The sequence below is a fragment of the Morchella sextelata genome (assembly GCF_020137385.1).
Source record: "Morchella sextelata strain SCLS chromosome Unknown scls_19, whole genome shotgun sequence".
Classification (NCBI taxonomy): domain Eukaryota; kingdom Fungi; phylum Ascomycota; class Pezizomycetes; order Pezizales; family Morchellaceae; genus Morchella; species Morchella sextelata.
This window is the reverse complement of record NW_025408634.1, coordinates 1,129,150-1,148,097: the sequence shown is the minus strand read 5'-3', so window position 1 is coordinate 1,148,097 and position 18,948 is coordinate 1,129,150. Positions and strand designations below refer to the sequence as shown.

At 48.0% G+C, this 18,948-nt stretch overlaps 5 protein-coding genes across 5 annotated transcripts; 2 read left to right on the top strand and 3 right to left on the bottom strand.

The window, feature by feature from the left end:
- Window positions 1-5,420: 5,420 nt before the first annotated feature.
- H6S33_005188 (uncharacterized protein) lies at window positions 5,421-5,650 on the top strand (the record flags this gene model as incomplete). The annotated part of the gene is made up of 2 exons (XM_044836547.1): window positions 5,421-5,478; window positions 5,535-5,650. 2 exons carry the CDS (start codon window positions 5,421-5,423, stop codon window positions 5,648-5,650), a joined length of 174 nt encoding a protein of 57 aa, XP_044690401.1.
- A 1,639-nt stretch (window positions 5,651-7,289) lies between these two features.
- H6S33_005187 (uncharacterized protein) lies at window positions 7,290-7,547 on the bottom strand (the record flags this gene model as incomplete). Its single annotated transcript, XM_044836546.1, has 1 exon — window positions 7,290-7,547. The coding sequence occupies one exon, from the start codon at window positions 7,545-7,547 to the stop codon at window positions 7,290-7,292; it is 258 nt and encodes an 85-aa protein (XP_044690400.1).
- Window positions 7,548-10,268: 2,721 nt separating this feature from the next.
- Window positions 10,269-11,839, bottom strand: H6S33_005186 (uncharacterized protein; the record flags this gene model as incomplete). The annotated part of the gene is made up of 5 exons (XM_044836545.1): window positions 10,269-10,692; window positions 10,766-11,190; window positions 11,250-11,321; window positions 11,379-11,509; window positions 11,584-11,839. 5 exons carry the CDS (start codon window positions 11,837-11,839, stop codon window positions 10,269-10,271), a joined length of 1,308 nt encoding a protein of 435 aa, XP_044690399.1.
- Window positions 11,840-12,569: 730 nt separating this feature from the next.
- H6S33_005185 (uncharacterized protein) lies at window positions 12,570-13,789 on the top strand (the record flags this gene model as incomplete). The annotated part of the gene is made up of 3 exons (XM_044836544.1): window positions 12,570-13,025; window positions 13,097-13,561; window positions 13,676-13,789. The coding sequence occupies 3 exons, from the start codon at window positions 12,570-12,572 to the stop codon at window positions 13,787-13,789; spliced, it is 1,035 nt and encodes a 344-aa protein (XP_044690398.1).
- Window positions 13,790-14,537: 748 nt separating this feature from the next.
- Window positions 14,538-18,409, bottom strand: H6S33_005184 (uncharacterized protein; the record flags this gene model as incomplete). Its single annotated transcript, XM_044836542.1, has 6 exons — window positions 14,538-14,879; window positions 14,936-16,210; window positions 16,260-17,013; window positions 17,068-17,553; window positions 17,606-17,992; window positions 18,057-18,409. 6 exons carry the CDS (start codon window positions 18,407-18,409, stop codon window positions 14,538-14,540), a joined length of 3,597 nt encoding a protein of 1,198 aa, XP_044690397.1.
- Between the last annotated feature and the right edge of the window lie 539 nt (window positions 18,410-18,948).

Sequence of the window (18,948 nt, the reverse complement as noted above, 5' to 3'; positions counted from 1 at the left end):
CTTCTCCCCCTATATTTCTTCTTATTCTAGCGCGGATAACTGCACAAAGATCGTAGATGCAGTGCGCCTACAAAGATAGCATGCCATGAGGGTAAGAAATGCGCTATTTTCTGGTAGTAAGATAGAACATACCCCCCAAAAAATCGAATAATTGTGAGCTGCACCGCACCGCATCACATAAAGCCACGCGATCTGTTGGTTTGATGCTGTGTTCCAGGGTTGCGATGGTGGGGGCCGGCAGGCAGAAGGATCTTCCTAGAAGTGCCGAAAACCATAGGTAGCTTGATCGATGATGTGACCTATTGATCTTCTTATGCTCGTTAAAAGAACATCGGGATATCGCCAATTAGAAATATGCCCAAGCTCCCCACATTCTCTAAAATCCGGGACAGCTCTTGTGTTTTATTCCTCAGACGGAGGGTCTTCCGTCGTGACCGCGGCCCCGTTGCCTTCTGTTTGGTGGGCGCGACGGAGCAACGTCCGGTGGCCATGGAGCTCAAAATAACGGGCCTGGAGCCCGTGATTAATGTAGCTATGCAGCGCCAATGATAGCTATATATGTGGTTTGCACTTGTCTGTATATCCTTCAGGCTCATCTAGAGATGCCTGTAGGTAAATATACGGGACATAATAGTTGTAGTACTAGTACTTATTAGACGCACTGTGATTCGACGGGGGTTGAGAGAGTTTGGCATCGTTATCTAGAGTAGTACTCTAGTGTCCTTTACTCTATCACCCTAGGGTAGCCTGTTAACGACATTGTATGTATATGTATGCCTTACCTAATGAAGGCTGATTTGCACGGCACGAGCCGGCGCACAAGCCGTTGTAATCCGATATCCGAGAGTCGAATCGAGATCTGGCAAGGAGTGGATCTTGGAACCTGTCCATGCACACAAGATGAGCTAGGTACAACCCCCATGTAACACTGATTCTATTGTCTATGTACTTGACGTGATTGAGTCAATTTTCGCACACGGAATAAGCACTGTTAAACGCATGGGCCTCCCTGATCGATGTAAGAATGTCAGCCATACCCCGGTTCAAGGCAACTTTCGGAGAATTCAACTAATGAAAGAATGCAAAAAATAACGTCTGATTTTTCTCTTTCCACAGATTACACATTTTTTTTTGCGAGGTTTTTTTTCTTCAGATGGATAAGGCGTAAGGAACCATCGATTGCAAACCAGGGCCAGATTGGCGAGAGCTTAATTAGCAGCTTTCTTTCTGTTACACCATGCTGCGTACTGAGAGATTGGGTTGCAGTCTTTAGTATGACGCCTGACAGCCTTTCTACTTACACCGGCATTAGTCTGGATATCGCCTACTGATATTAGGAAGCATATATCATTTAGTTACCATCAATATAGTTCATCCTCGTGTGGTGCATGTGTTAAACTTCTTCATTTGCGTTAGAAAAACATCGCCAAGCGCCAAGCGACCTGGTATTTTCAAAAGTTATTCGCACACAGACTTTCTGTTGTGGGAGGGCGGGGCCGATGGGGGCCCGGGGCGCGTTACATATCAGCCGGAATAAAGAGTCCAGGCTTCAACGAACAATTGCAACACAGCCGGACAGCCCTATGTTTCATGCTTCCCACTCCACACTTGGAATCAAGGGCCATAATATAGATATGTTTTAAGATCTTTTCTGGGGAAAATACTGCTGTGGGTGGTATGTATTTACCCAACCAAGTTGTAGTTAGCATCCCCCATTCACGTTAGACTCTAGATTCTAGAACTAGAACATAGGATGAGTGCTGACACTCCTTGGATCAAAATGAGGAAAATTTTATGTGCGCAACTGACAATCTTGTACTTCGAGTACCATGTGATCCGACGGTTTCCTTTCAGCTGAAGCAGGGAATAACATTCATTAATATCAAACAAAAAATAAGTAATCATGCATTCTTCGATCAATTTTTAACATTTCTTTTTTCCCAAAGGTAAGGGAAAGTACTTCTTATCTCCGAAATTCAATCGGACTACGTCATTATAATCATACATCAACCTGCAAGAGAAGAAACGTTTGTTTTTGCCTTTGTTAGCTACTAAGTAATACCTGGAAATGTGCTAGGTATTGTATAGGAAAGCTTAAGTGGGTAAATTTACAACGGTATATAGGCCGCTAATCAGATCGGTCGTAGAGCGATCATTTAGTTCTGCAAATAAAATCCTGTGTGAAACAATTAAAGGTGATGTTTGTAAAATATTATTGTGAGACAGAATTCGGAGGGAAGATGACTTGTTAGGAGTTCAGCTCTGCAGCATTCTTGGCACCATATACATGTATCAGCCAATACTAAAAAAGCAATCACACATTTACATGTAGTACCTTGGGTACCTACGCCGAATAACTCAATACCTTTGGCTCATACGTTGTCTTGCTGTAGTATGACAGGTATCGTGCTGCTTCGGCGAGCAAACCCCAGGGTTTTGGGGCCTGACTTTGTTTCTCTTAACTAAATTATGATCCATCGGCACCGTTTCCTAGCCTCTACACGCAAGATTCCACTCTCGGTTCTACAGAATGCTGTACTTTCTATCCGTTTGCAATCGTCTGATGTGGGCCTGGGGCCCCCCTGCATGTAAGGCATTCAGTATGCTCAACTATAACCACCAGAAACAAGACAAGCATTATGTACTATAGCCTACTTTTGCGTTATCGGTTTAGCAGAGTTAAAATGCTTGAGTTTTCGATCTGCAACTTTAGCCTGGGGAGTCTTCGAGTGAGGCAGTGCAGCATCTCAAAACTCGCACCCTTAAGCCAACGGAAAGTACGTACCGTTCCTGGGCTCGATCGGGTCGGCCCGCCTGTCATGTCACCCTGTGCCCCTCGATGATCTACCCACTGTCTTTTCTCCCCCAATCATCTCACAGGTGCGGTGTGCGGCTAAGATGAATCAGGTCTGGTGCGGCGATAACGACGGCTGTCTACAGTAATAATTTATGATCTGTACATGATGTAAGTACATGTACCTGTACATCATAAGTAGGCACATGCATTACGTACGTTCATCATTATGAAGTACTGACTTAACTACATGTATATTACAGAGTGACATGTTGGTAGACTGGCTAGGCCCACAATGCAAGTATCACTTGCTATAAGAGAAATTAGCTCGTATTTATTTTCTGCCAGTACATTTTAGATCAGGTGCTTGCCTCTAGTCCCGTACCCATCCCCTACGAGTAACTTGCTGTTCGCCCATACTTGCGGTTCTTGAGGCGGAAACTCCCCTCCGCAACATTAACCCTAACCCTAAACCTAACCCACCAAATTTAACTAGGGAGTGGATCACACTGATAAGGCGGCCAGGTCTATTAGTCCGAAATTCGGGGTACTTACTACCGTGGTGGTACCGAAACCAGGTCACTACATGGCACTGCCTGTTCTTGCACCTTCCGTATACATACATGTAATTACACTCGCTATAAACATATAGATATCATAATTATATTATATACCATCAACTCCATTAGAGTATGATGCATATTATGAGATACGCCGGTGATACAATACCAATGATGGGTTATTACCACTTTTAGCACCGATGTATATATGTATATTATACGTCTTTCGAGTATAAAGGATGGTTCATGATCAGATAGAGATCCTAAAATATAAATACAGATATATAAAAAAACCCGCACGGAGTTGGGGTGACTCTACAATAGTCCAAAAATACCCCCCTCTCCCATAACTTAAGTGGAGCCGGAGAAGAAAAGGCCCGATATAATTATAATTACCATAATCCCGAATTGCCCTTATATAGAATTCGAAACTACATTTATATATCGACACCGTAACCCTTGAGTGACTCCTTGAACTACATGTATCCATCTAAACTTTCTGTTGAAGTCCTACGGGTTGCAAACAATGCAAGATGAATCATAAAAGCTATAATAGTAAGAATGATCCGTATATCACCAAAATAGGAGTTGTGTCGGGTTCGCTACCTGGCCAATTATAGAAACATGGGCGTTGCCATGGCAACTTGTACCTGGGACAGCCATAACCCTCACCCCCTTCACCCCATCGACTTTCAACACAACACTTGCCTAGAAACAATGTTCTTTTGTAAAATGGCTCTAACCATGGCCCTAAATATTCCCACTAAAGGAGATTTAAAACAAATAAGAACTTCTTGCACTACGACCTCTCGAAAACTTGGTGCAATCTGCCCGAAAAAAACATAATAACTTTAGGCCTAATTAGGCAAAGATCATTACCCGATTAGGACTAGCGGATGGGCTTGAAAAGAACATCATGTACCTCTAACCGCCGAGCTGATTTCTCTTACATACACGTCCCTTCTCTTCCTCATGCTCACCTCTTATTCTTTTTATTTCACCCGACTCGGCTGCGTGCTAGCACCTACTCATCAAGTTGACCTAACTTGAGCCTGAGATTACACAAGTTCTTTTCATGCAACAAATTAATTTACAATCCCGGTAATCATGGCTGACCAGCTAGACGTCACCGTTATCACCGCGTTCATGGGCATCGACCAGCTGCAGCTAGCTGTATTTCACAATAATGGCCTCCCATAACCGCGTGCGCACTTTGAGAGCTCTCTCGCAGATTCAAACTACAAAACACTCTAGAGCTTCCCCGCCTGTTCGCGGGAAGCTCAACGAACACACCCAACGCTCAGTGTCAACGACCCCTGCCAGCCCTGCTCCCCGCATCAACTATGTCACACCTCCGACGCTCTCTTATTTGCCTAGATTCATTCAGGGCGGAGTTCTGTCAATAATGCTCCCAGTCTCGAACGTGGTGGTGGCGCGGACGAGGTTAGGCAGACCTTTGTGGGTGCGGTCGGCTTGCTCGCGAACAGGATGAGAGAAGGAGGGTGAAGTCTTCTCAATGTTGCAAGGCATATAGGGTGAAAAGTATCTAAGAGCATTTCTCCAGAACCTGATAAATGCCCCTGAGGCTTTTCTCCCCACCTTTTTCTCCTCGCTCCCACCACCACCACCCACCACCCACCTCCTACCAGGATCCACTTGCATTTGCATTTACAGAAGTACATAGCACCACCTGCTCTAGCTCCCAGAACTACATAAGGACTGTACAAGTCCATGTTTACGACCAAGTTTCCCTTTACTTCATCATCACCAACAATCCTCAAATAACAACTTAGATATCACATCTAGCCACTTGGAACCCAATCATATCTTCTCTCTCGATTATCTTTCTTCGCCGTGCCAATCCACACTCCTGTGTCGAGCCTATCCGCACGCCTGTTTCGAGCCTATCCGCACAGTGACACAAGGGAAGACCAGCCAGACAATATAAGAGCGCCGTTTCCCGCCTCACTGTTCCTTCATCGAACCGTACTCTGTCTCTACCCATAGACACAATCACCTCCTCCAACTTCCATTTCTCAATTTACCTCTCTCCTCTTTCTCTCGCCATGCCTTCCCAGAACTCTACCAACAAGGGCCAGGCCACTCCTGCTGGCACCAGCACAAGTAAGGATTTCATGTCGTCCTTTACTGTACAACCCCCATACTAACGCTCCCACCAGACTCCACCCCACAATCGTCTGGCCAACAACCTGCTACCACTCAAAGCGTGATGTTGCAGAACTATATCAACCAGTCGGCAAAGGACTCCTCCAAGACCTGGTTCAACTCTACTTAAACGCATTGAGACCTATATTGTGTTCATAGAAGAGATGTGATGTATATCAGGTATGTCTGCTGCTCCTGTTGGGATGCTATGATTGTTTGCTGATATTTTGAAGGTGGCATGAAGACTGTTTTTATTTATTCTCGATGGGACCGGGGAGAGCAAGGCATCAAAGCGTAAAAGGACAGAACGACAAAAACACACGAGGACCTTTCTTTTGTTTTTAAATTTCCTTATCTATTTGTTTCATCAAGAGTTTGATAATATTGGGGATTCGGTTGGGTCATGCATGATGGACGATATTTTCTAGCGTCGATGTTTTCATACAGGATAAATGGTTCTGGGGGTCGTGGGTGGGGGAACATGAGGCGTTAGACTTGTACTTTTATTTCCTTTTTAGATTGTTGGGCCTGGGTTTTTTTTCTTTCTTTCTTGGTTTCGGTTTTGTTTGGATTACTTGGGATGATACTATAGCTACGATACCAATTACCTTTGACTATAATCATGCACCAACATAAATACTATGTATACTCGTATTTCTCTGACGTTTGTGGACGCGACTGATATTGCATGCCATACAAAAATACGCCAAGCTCATGATTTTGGGTGTATGCAATAATGGCCCAGTTCAAAAACGTCAGCGAAATACTAGTACTTAAGTTCTGCATAGTGGAGTGATATTAAGGTTGCATCTTTATTATACATACATGTGCGTGCATGTACTCAGTGATTACCTATTATCCGGCCTGGGGAAGACATTGTACCTAGTACAGCTGAACTCGAGTTTTTGGGATCAAAATGAGGCTCCAATGCAATGCAACGTGATTCTTGCTGCAGGAACACGTTTCCCGAACTCAACATAGAATACATACATCAGCAACTGTATATCTACATATCTTCTCATGTCTTAAAATATTTAAATTGTTGGTCATGATATCTACTCATGTTTAGTGTCAAGCTCTTGTATTGTTATTTTACGGTCCACCCAACCCTCTCGCTGACCTCCGGAAGGGGCACCAGAAGTTATTGATTGTGTAGATCACTCATTTATGGTTACATACGACACTGAGAACGTTTGATGAGAAAAAGGATTTGGATTCGCTACGGTGTTCCCGTTCATGCAGCAAAGATGCGGTGCCTGTACGAAAAAAACGGGGGTAAAATCACTACCATAGGATGGAACTAAACCGGCATTACAAGAGGACCGTATACCTTTGAGGGTTGTCGTATCATACCGGTGATCTCATCAGTCAGCTTACAACGTGCTACGGAAGCGTAAATAAGCTCGCTTACACTACCATGCGATTGCTCGTGTTGTTTAAATAGTCGAGCTCCATACACAGGCGCATTATTTGTTTTGGGTTTCGTGTGATGACACATGCACGTGCACACGCGAGCTTCTTACGTATTCCGGGACCGTTAACCGTTCGATGTTTATCTACTAACATCCTCAGAAGTTTTCAGCTCATCGGGGTTCAACTTCGGACTAGGGGGTGGGGGGAAATGACTTTTTTTCACGTTCACTTTATTCCCCGCGGAGACGGGGAAGGAGGGACGACCGTGTTTACTGCCGCCAAGGCACGCTACAGCCTTATCGGGAGCGGTTCTCAGGAACACAAAACGCACTACTTTCAACCGTACCGCGACGAGGCTACAACACTTTGAGGACGACGATCAAAGACCTCTCTCTAGCACTGCCATCCGTGATACAATATTCGAGGATCTGCAGTCGCCTGACATCTATACAGAACAGATTCACCTCGTCCGCAGCGGCGATGAGGAAGGCTACAATGAAGAGATTGGTCGTTCTGTTCTCTACACCTAGGTTTACCATCGGGAGCAGGGCGGCGGTGTTGATAGAACTCAACAGAACGAGGTGGACTACCAGCGGGGTTCCATGGTGAGCCATTTTACGATAGCATATCGCAGGGTAAGCAAGAGAGGATATCAGAAGCAAACAGCCCACACCATCCTTTACGCCTACGGCCACATGTTATGGCTAACCAAGCAGCGACCAAGCCCCGAAAACTTCTGGCTCTACCGCGGCGGTAGGCTGCGGTCCAACAGTATCTCGAGCGTTTTGAACATAGCCATAGCCTTGATGTTGCCCAGAGAATGGAATTCTGTAGGAAGGCGCAGATCCGTAGTTAGCAGTATTGATCATAAGTACGCCTGCCCAAAAAGACGTCCTAGGACGTAGAAGCACAATTACACCAGTGAAGATTATCTATCCATCGATAATTAGGTAAAGGTATTCCCGCCCGGACTATTGGTGACCCCGCGTGAGGGGAGCAGATACCTATGTATCTACGGGGCTTTATCTCTTTTCGTGAGGTTCCGTTTTTCTTCCTTCATGTCTCGTAAGGCTCTCTGGGTCGGAAAATTATGACCACAGCACAGCACAGCCCCAGGCGTTGATTTTGAGTCTATCGAGTGATTGGACAACTTAAACGCACAAGACGCTAGCCTCTTTTAGTCAATCAGGCGGTCATAGACTGAGGGCTCGGTCGAAAAGCTGAGGGAGGCGGGTGAGGTTGGTGCCCGCGGCGTTAAACCGGCGTTGGATTTCTCGCAGGCATATGTGCGGCGTAATGCTATCCCCGACTTTGAACCATGATCCTTCGCAAACCTTTTAGCCTTCTGGCCAAAAGAAGTATGACATCCAAAAGAACATTGTTGACGGATAGCCTCGGAATTTTGAAGCTTCAAATGTAGCAGTGTAGTTGATGTTGATGGGAGCCTGGGTAGGACATGATACACCTGCTCATGTTCCTGTCTAATACGAGCCTTGCGATATTCAAATCCCAGACTTGACTCATGGATGGTAATACCTAGGATAAATGAATAGTCAATACGGTGTAACTACATGTTTGAGTTTGATGTTGATGGGGTTTATGAGAAAGACTCATTTTTGCAATCTCTTTATGGCCCTATCCAGAGCCTTTTGAGCCGGATATGAACGGTTGCCATCCTTGAGTCGACTCCTGGAAAGCCATGCTCGCGTAATGAGAAGGGTGTGATTATCTCTCCGAGATGATAGAGTCCAACTGTGTTTCATGCTAGTTAGGCGGATATGTCCATCCCTCCAGAGGGCGAGTCCGTAGGGATAAGGTTTTATAGTAAACGCAATAGTAGTACTAAGCTACCGATAAAGAGGTATCTTGCAAAAGTTTCTGCTTTCTTCAGTGTTGATAAAGAAGAATGGTAGTTTGGTAGAATTTAAAACCCATTGTTAATTCTCAGCCTGGCCAATGGTCGGCAATTCAGCCTGTGACGTCCGGAGGAACGGATGTCAGATGGCTTCGTAAACCTGCATGAAATGTCAGCCGACACGATAAATGAACAGAGTACTTAGAGCATCGGCTTAAACCACTGCCGTGTGGCAGAGCTTTAGTTGAACTAGACAATGCGTGGATCATGAGGTATCACTCGTAAGCACTAACCGCATTCCGACTGGTGCGTCCAATAGAGTCTTTTAGCTGCGCAAATTGAACAGAAATTAGAGCGGGCTATACAGAAATTCTAGTTATTTTAGGTAAAGCCTTGAAACCGTTCGGCCAATAGGATGTGCATACTTAGTTTCTCTGCTCAGCGAGTTTACTATTCAGCGGGTCTCCGTATACAAGTATTCCTTGGCTGTAGCCTGTAGGTTTGGTGGTCAGTTCTTTAAGTGGTAGAGGACCCGAAGTCTCGGTTGCCAAGGAACTCGCTGAGCAGGAAAACTGAGTACATGGACTTCCACACTAAGTTAGCTCAGTCTATCCTATGCACATTACTTATAATTGTTCTTCTAGCTCTTAACCAAAGGGGGTCGTGGAGTAAACATTCGCTCAAGGGTGTCTTGGGTGTAGTTGGCCGTGAGTTAGGTGAAAGGCTGATGGCCGATGAAGATGGGATAGAGATGGGGCAGAGATGGGGTAGAGATGGGAAAGAGACGGGAGAGAGATGGGATGAGGTGCAGTCCAAACGGCCATGTTGCCAAGAACGTATGATCTTGGCCGAATACGGCGTTAGGCTAGAGCTTCGCAAGTGGTTACGTATATGTAACGTAACGTGTGGCCGTGGTCATTCGAACCTTCCATCATATCAGATAAGCCTCCTACGAAGGTAGGCTCGTCCCCAAGCGGAGGAGGTCACGAAGGATATATATATGCTACGTCCATCCTCCCACTAGTGCAAACGTGCATCCTACCCCCTTACTTCACCCACGCCCATGCGCATCCCTCCTTCTTCGATTGGCTTAGAATAGCCCACCGTACGAGACCGGAGCTGTGCAATAAAATCGGCTTGAAATAGAGTTACTGTGTAAGTTTTCTCCTCTCCATTCTGATCGAGTCCTTTTTTCCTTCTGTCTTGGTGTACGAAATCATCGAGTGATCGCTCATGACTCAGGGTGCGATCGCCGTTTTTAGAAGGGTGGACATCATATCATCTCACAACGTAGCAAAAGAAGTCCTGCCTGATTCCGGAAAGAAATCCGTTTTCTTTAGTGTTCCGAGCCATAACTAATATCTGGCAAGTTTATTCTGTTCGTATATGTGTCTTGTTGAAATTGCTATATAAAGTCCCAATACCCCCCTCACGTCAATCTCTACCCTTCTCTCCTCTCTAACTACTATTCATGCTGCATCTACTTCACCGTATCCTCTAACGGCTCCACTCCCTCCTCTAACATCTTGCTCGCTACCTTCTCTACATCCCGCCAAACCCTGAGCACGTTCTCTCCAGCCAACATTCTCCCCTGCTCCACCGTCATTCCCCTAGACATAAGGATTTCAAAAAGTGCCGGGAACTTTGACGTATCCTCCAGGCCCTTTGGAACGATAGGGATTCCATCGAAATCTGAGCCAATACCGACATACTCCCATCCGATAAGTTCCGCAATGTGTAGTATGTGGTCAGCGACGTCATCTATGGTTGCGTCTTTGGGGTCAATGCCGGGCCCGCAGTGCACAAATTCGGGGAAGAAGTTGACCATCACGACACCGCCGTTGTCTTTTACGAGGTGGAGAACATCGTCGGGTACGTTGCGAGGGGAAGGGCAGATTGCGAATCTAGAACCAATCAGTGAGTCAGCAAATTGGAAATACACATTTTCACTCCACACAGCACCCTTGGTTGACCTACGCAGAGGAGTGGCTGAAGATGACAGGCGCCCTCGTAACGCTCAAGGTGTCCACCATTGTGTCTTTACTTGTGTGCGCCAGATCTACCATCATGCCTAGACGATTCATCTCTTTGATGATAGCCTCACCATCTTTCGAGAGTCCGTTCCATAAAGGTGCGTCGGCAGGGAGGGCGCTATCAGAATATTTGTTGTTGCAGTTGTGGTTAAGCGTTACGTAGCGGACGCCGAGGGCGTGGTACAGGCGCAGGGTTGACGCGGAGTTGCCAATGATATGCAGACCCTCGACGCCCATCATTGAGGCAATTTTGTGGTCCGCGTGGGCCTTGACGGCCGCCGAGGGGGTGAGCGCAAGCTCAAGGTCATCCGGGTACGCGGCGACGAGACGATGGACGAGGTCGATCTGCTGGAGCGCGTCATGGACATTCTGGACCGGAATCTGTCAGCGCCAAATGGAGAAAGTTCAGACCAGGATGGAATGGTTACTTCATAATAAACAGCATCCGTAAAATTGTTATCGGTTCCTGGACAGTCGACATAGATGCTCCAAAATGTACCCTGATCCAACAATGATTAATTAAACCTTGCAGAACCTAGCAGAAAAGGAAAACAAACCCCTACGCGCCCTTTTCTTAACCGCGGAAGGTCAACATGGCCCATCAACTCTGTATCAAACGTAAAGTTTTCGTTATAAATCTTGTTCTGGTAAAAGAACCTGATGGCAATAGGGAGATCGTCATGGCCATCTGATTAGCCCCAGTCAGTATTCCACGCAGGTACAATACTCGATATATCCATGTCCATGTCCGGACCCTCATACCTATCAACGGTGTCAAACTTAGGATCTCTTCAACCGAGTCGCTGATTGATGATCCGTCCTCTGCCAATGCGACGTGGTCACCACTAGTACCCGAGAAGACACATGAGGCTGGATTAAACAGTATAAAACCCACTACACAGAGCGTTACAAGAAGACGTGATACTCGTGAGCTTAGTCGTGAAGAGGACGGTTGAGGCATTTCGGATAGCTCTGCGTCGGGCTCTGGCAGCGGATTCTTGCCATTGTGGAGCAACATAGCAGGCTTTTTGTAGCTGTGGAATTCGAAATTCGAAAATCAAGCGTAATGATTGTCGGCCGCGGAGAGCTGTTTTTACTCCAGCCACTGCTGCAGTTATGTAAAGGAACACGAAGAATACGAGAAGATGGACAGGTCTACAGTCTACGGATTGGTCAGGTCTTTTGAGTAACCCGAGATACCAGGGAGATAGACAGGAAAGGTTAGAGATCCGGGGATCCGCATTGCTGCCAAGGCTTGGGTGCTCGGATGGGCGGCGGCCGAGCTGTCGTTGGATCAAGCTTCGTGCTCGGTGGGGGGACCGGGACCCTGCAGGGGTTGCTGTCTTACTAAGTAACGACATCATCGCGGCGAGAGTTCCGCCCGTGCCCTAGGCGGCTCTCATTGGCTGGGAGGATTACTGCATGTACATACGGTACTTTCTGTACCACACTAGAGCCAGTGTCAATCATAAGTAGAGCATCATTTGCGGGCCCGTCCCCGACTGCAGGCACGCAATTGCAGACAGTCGATTCACAAACACCCCAATTTACCCCGACCTGTCACTCGGCCGGTTATGGGCAAAGCCCCGCAATCGGTAATTCAGAGAGTACATGAACGTGTATATTACTACCACAATTGGCTACCAGCAATTAACCCATCTAGATCCTCAATTGCGAATCCCTCCTCCCCCCTCCCCCCCCAATTGACTCACAAAGACTCACATCGATCCTCAAAACCCAACTGCACAATGCCTATAAAGCTCCCCCACTCCCTCTCCCTTCCCTTCCTCCTCCTCCACACCAAACCTAAACTCCCACCACCGCGCCTCCCATTCCCCCCACGCAGCAACACCATGAGCACCAAGCCCTACGACCCCATCGCACTAACCGGCTTCTCCGCCGCCGCCTCCTACGACGCCCACCGGCCCTCCTACATCGCACCGGCACTCACCCACCTCCTCGAGCAGCTCAACGTCGCTTCCACCCCCCGCGCCAAGGTCCTCGACCTCGCCGCCGGCACGGGCAAGTTCACGGAGCTCCTCGCGGCGCGCCCTGAGGAATATGAAATTGTGGCGGTCGAGCCGCATAAAGATATGCTTGCGACACTGAGGACAAAGGACCTGAAGGGCGTCAGTGTGAAGGAGGGCGATGCGTATGATATCCCGGTGGAGGACGGATGGGCGGATGCCGTTGTTGTTGCGCAGGTGGGTCACTCGTGCGGGTGTGTCCGGTTGGGTCAAGTACATTGGCGGGTTAGAATTCTGGTTTACTAAAGCAAAGCCCGCGCGCGGCCGGCGCGGCGGTCTATCACTCTAGGCATTCCACTGGTACCCACCCCCGCTTCTCTTCTTCCTTCTCTCTTCCGGGCTCGCTCGCGCCGTACAAGACTAACCACCGCAGGTTCGCCAACCCCACGTCTCTCGCCTCCATCGCGCGCACCCTCCGCCCCGGCGGCCGTCTCGGCCTAATCTGGAACGTCGAGGACTACAACCAGTCGCGCCACCACGCCACAAAAACGCACTGGGAGGGGCAGCTGCGCGACCTCAACTGGCAGCACACAACGGACGCCTCGCCGCGGTACAAGGACAACAAGTGGGCGGGCGCGTTCACGCCCCCGGCCGCGTTCTCGGCGCTGCAGGAGAGGATCTTTGAGGTGGAGATATGGCTGGGGAAGGAGGCGCTGTGGAGGAGGTTGGGGACGTTGAGTAATATTGCGAATTTGGGGGAGGGGGAGAGGGAGGTGAGTTTTTTTCTCTCCTTTTGGCTTCTGGCTTTGGTTTTGGGGGGTGGGAGTGGCGGGCGGGTGGATGGGAGACGGAGAGGGTGCTGATTTTGTCGGCGCGCGGGGATGTAGGAGCTCAGGAAGGGCTTTGATGAGGTGCTGGAGGGCGAGGATGTCCAGCGGAATGACCAGGGCGAGATTGCGGTGCATTACATCGTGCATACGGCTTGGGCTACGAAGCTTTAGACGCGGATAGATACATAGGTAAGGGCCGGCGACATAGACAAAATATGCATTTAGTACTGTGTTTCAACTGGCTGCGGTGGTGACGGCGGTTCTTTCCGACCGGCCGGCCCAATGTTATAGTGTAGTTATATACCTACGTAGATTTTAGACGTAGGGGGGCTTTGGGGGGGAATTTATTGTGATTTGATCCGTAGACTGTGTTTTTGTGTGATATTTTAATATTGCACCTTCGTGGTGCGCACGTGGATCGAACAAGATGGAATTTGTGGATGGGGAGGCGCTGCATCATAAATCATCACTCGACGACTCGGCATTCAGTCTTGGCGTTACGATCATGGACGTCTTCGCCCCTGTAGAAAGTTCCCGCGAAAGTAGAGACAATTCACAGAGTTCATTGGAGTCTCGCGCCTTAGAGAAGAAAGGGAGGAGGAGATTTCCTAGTTTATTCTCCCCATTTTTGTACTTACCTACACAGTGTGATCATCCCATCGCTTAAAACGCCTCGACACATGTGTCCTTTCCTTATACTACTCGGCCTTTAAACGACACTTGTCGCCTCATTGACCCCGAGTTAGGCGGACGCATTTTCGTAAAGTTGGTATTTGACATCTCACAGCTATCGCAACCGTACCGGGCAGCGCAGTCCAGTATGTATTGCATTGGATATATACACGTAAAATACACCACCCCGCAAAGCCGTCCATCCATCCATCCATCCAATCATCCAGACAACAAACCACAAAAACCACTAAGCCTCCTTCACATCCCCCTCGCCATACGGAAACACGTCCTCCAGCTTTATCCTAGCGAGCACATTCATGCTGAGCAGCTCCTGCACGAGCAGCTTCGCCGCATACGGGATCTTCATCTTGACCACGCCCTTGCTGGACTGGCACGTCGTGCACCAGTTGCTGTAGCCCATGAGCCCGCACGTCTCGCACAGGTCGATCTCGTGCACGTCCGACGAGAGCATGAGGCGCTCTAGCAGCAGCTGCGAGGCGCCGTAGGCGATCAGGCAGTCGCGCTCCATCTCGCCGAGACGGAGGCCGCCGTCGCGGGATCGACCTTCCGTGGGTTGGCGTGTCAAGACCTGGGCTTGTTAGTATCTGAACACAGGGGGGCGGGGGGGAGTGGGGAGGAACTTACGGCTCTGGGTCCGCGTGAGCGCGAGTGCATCTTGTCTTGCACCATGTGCTTCAGTTTCTGGTAGTAGATGGGGCCGAAGAAGATATATGCCTGCAAGGACTCGCCCGTGATGCCGCTGGTGACAAAGTCCTTCCCCGAGTAACTGAAGCCGCTGTCGACGAGGATCTTTGCCATGTCGTCGACCTTGCTGCCGCCGAACGCGGTTCCGTATTGCAGCTTTCCGCACATGAGGCCGGCCTTGCCGGCCAGGAGCTCAATCATCTTTCCAACTGTCATGCGGGAGGGGAAACCGTGCGGGTTCATGATGATGTCGGGGATGATGCCGATGTCGTTGAAGGGCATGTCTTCTTGGCGGGCGATGATGCCGCAGACACCCTTTTGGCCGTGGCGGGAGGAGAATTTGTCGCCTAGCTCGGGACGACGGGTTTGGCGGGTGAGGACCTTGATGAGGGTTTGCTCGGACTCGGCTGTTGAGATGAGGATCTTGTCGACGTATGCATGGTCCGCAAGTTTATAAGTCATAGGCGCGTCTTTGTACTCGTCCAGCGGAGGACCATCATTAAGAAGTGTGGGAGCGTTTGAAGTATTTGTAGGGACTTGTTTGTTGACGTAGACTTCGCCTGCGGATATCTTTTCACCCACAGCGGCAAGACCATCGGCTTGGAGTGCAGCGTGCTTTTTTATCGGCACCATTTCGTCAGGGGTGTCCGGGTCTCGACTTGGCTCCCGCTTTATATCGCCGATACGGTCGACAGTTCCGTTCTGGTATTTCTTTAATGTTGTTGAATACTTTCTAAATACCTGGCATCTTCCAAATCCTCTATCCAACGACGCTCTGTTAAGTACCAGTGCATCCTCAATATCATATCCGGAATAACTCATGACAGCCACAATCGCACTCTGCCCAGCAGGAAGCTTGTCGTACTGAATCAATTCTATGGTCCTTGTTTTCACCATAGGCTGTTGTGGATAGACCATAAGGTATAGTAGGGTATCTATTCTCAAAAACTGATTGTACGCGATGGCTCCAATGGCTTGCTTTCCCATGGCACATTGGTAAGTGTTACGTGGAGACTGGTTGTGGTGAGGATATGGAATGAGACCGGCAACGGCCCCTAGTATAGTGAAAGGTTCAATCTCAAGATGTGTGGTAGACTCGGTAATCTCGTGTTCATAAATGGCAATGTGCGCATCGTTTTCCTCGTTACAATCAACGTACTCAACAAGACCGCGTTTAAGGAAGTCTTCAAAGTTCATGCGACCAGCTGCGAGTGACTATTGATAAAATCAGCGACAGTAGACAGAAATTGACGTTTTAACAGACCTTGAGGTATCGCGGTGTAACTTTGCACCGCTTGTTCTCAACAATGATCAATGGCCGACAAATCCTCCCACCATCTGTCGCAATGTGTACACCATTATGATGTTGGTTGATGAAAATGCTAACAAACTCCGAAATTTTGCCCGTCCGCCTTAGCCGTCTAAAGTTCTGCAGGAACTTTGCCGGATACCTCGTGAGACCAACAACTGTACCGTTGATAAATATTATATACGCCCCCGGCGCGTAAAGTTCGTACCCGCTTACTAATGTTGCATCTTCCGCGCCAAGCGCAAACACTAGTTTCCTGATCGGTTCTTCTTCATCGTCTGTCGTAATGTGTGTCATGAGAGCCAAATTTTTAACTAAACCACAGGCTTCACCTTCTGGCGTATCCGATGGACACAGCAGACCAAATTGGGAAGGCTGGAGTGCACGAGGACCAGAGACCTTACGAGTCTTTTCGAACTGGGATGATATTCTCGTCATCATGCCAAGAGCGCTGATATAACTTAATCGACTGAGAACATGTGTGACTCCAGCACGTTCCATCTTGAAACGTTTTACAGACCAGTTGCCAGTCGAGATGGCGCGATTCATTCCATGTGTGATAAGGTTAGCGCCGGTGGCTAGTAAAGTGCTTGCATCAAACTCTTCTGTTCGGCTAGGCTTTTTGAGGATTTTATCAATGTTCATCTTCATGTCATTATTAAGCTTTTTGAACAAATCTTCAAACAATAGAGATAGGAGCTGGCCAGCACTAGAAGTTTAGTCAGTGTCTGATCTTAATGTAACTGGAGTAGAAATAACATACAGCTCAAGACGTTTGTTCCCGACATAATCTCTATCGTCCACTAATGCTGGGTTGGTCATGCACATTAATACCCTTCTCGTCATGAAAGCCAAGTACAAGGCTTTTGGCCTGAAGTTGAGGTTCTCCACAGGAACATGAGCCAAAACTATATTCGCTAAAGTTTCAAGAGCCTCCATAGCTGGTGGTCGTCTGTTTATCGCATTTTGAGGCATTCTTGCTTTTTTGGCTCTGGTCCCGAGATAATCAAGAGCTTGCTGTTGTGTGAATACCTTGAGTTTCGAGCACTCCTCGAAGTTAATAGAGAAACTATCCTGGTACACCATGTCTGTTCCAGCAACGAGGAGAAGAATCTCATGGTCAGATTGTATACCCATAGCCTTCATGACAAGAACGATGGGCATATCTTCCATGATAGAATTGTGCCGAAGATAAATGCATCCCTTTTTAGTGATAACGTGGGTTTTAGATTTTCTCTCATGAGTAGAACTTTGAAAACTTAGCTATGCTGGGGTCGCAAATACACCGGGGCATTGCTTACCTAGTAACGGTTGCCTGAACAAATCCTTTCTTTGGATCATTTTCAACAATGATACGGTTCTTGCTCAGTTGTTCCTGGACAAGAATAACCTTCTCCGTACCGTTGACAACAAAATAGCCACCAGGGTCTAATGGGCACTCATTGAGCTTTGCCATCTCCCATTCATTCTTATTCGACAAGACACACTTGCTACTCCTCAGCATAATCGGCAGTCGCCCGATGTTCATTCCCCTCCTCCGTACAATCTGCTTTCCACGACTGTACTCAACGTCAACGAAGATCGGGGCAGCATAGGTGAGATCGCGCAATCGACATTCGTTGGGGGTGATTTCGGCATTGCTCTGAATATCTAGGCGCTCGGGTGTACCCACCCGGATATCCGTGTACCTATGTCGCCAATATGAGTCCAGGCTTCACAAAACCTCAAAACTCAAGTTTAGTATATATTTACCTAAAAAAGAACTGCGGATCCACATCACTAACCACACGCTCATTCGCCTTCACGATTTGCTTCAATTCCACATCCACAAAGAAGTTGAACGAGTCAATGTGCTGCTTCACAAGCCCTTTTACTTTCAAAAACGCCGGTAGCAGCGTCCATTTATCCTCCGCAGTGCTGATAGAGTCCGTCAAGTGTTTTCCCTTGTAATATGTTTGCAACAAGTCATCGAATGCGTCTCCTTGAGGCTTAGACGGTTCGCCTTCAACTTCTTCGGCTTTGGCCTTCGCGCGGAATTTGGGGGGATTCGGCTTGGGCGGCGCCGTAGAAGAGGCAGCAGCGGCAGGATTTCTGCGTGGAGGCATCTTGCGCGGGCTGTTCAGGCGTTGTTGGGAGTAGTAGAGGCGGTCCTGGACAGTAGTGTTGAAGAGTCATGAAGAGAAACCCATTAGTTAGTCGCCGCAGTTGAGGCTCAACACAAAGTTTGATGCTGATGTAATCAGATCGGCACTCTTGGTTCCTCTTTAACGACCTGCCAAGACCTTCAATCTAGCTAGGGCGTTGCCTACATGCATGATGCAGCACTCTCTATCAATATTGGCTTCAAGGAAATACATGTACTCGACAATAAGGAACGGGGTCGGCTAGAATATATACATGTAATATACTATCATTTTCATTAACGTTAGGGCAGACCCTGCTAAAAATGGTATACTTTACTTGCGGGCTGACATGTGATGTGAAAGTGGTTTCGCATTTTTAAACTCTTATTTTGCGCCAACTGACAGAAGGGTTATGGGACAACTAGGTAGCGGACCTGACGATACCCCTTAAATTGTGGTACAAATCGAACCTTACTGAAAGCTGACATCCCAACCTCGAGAGAAATGACAGTACTCTCACA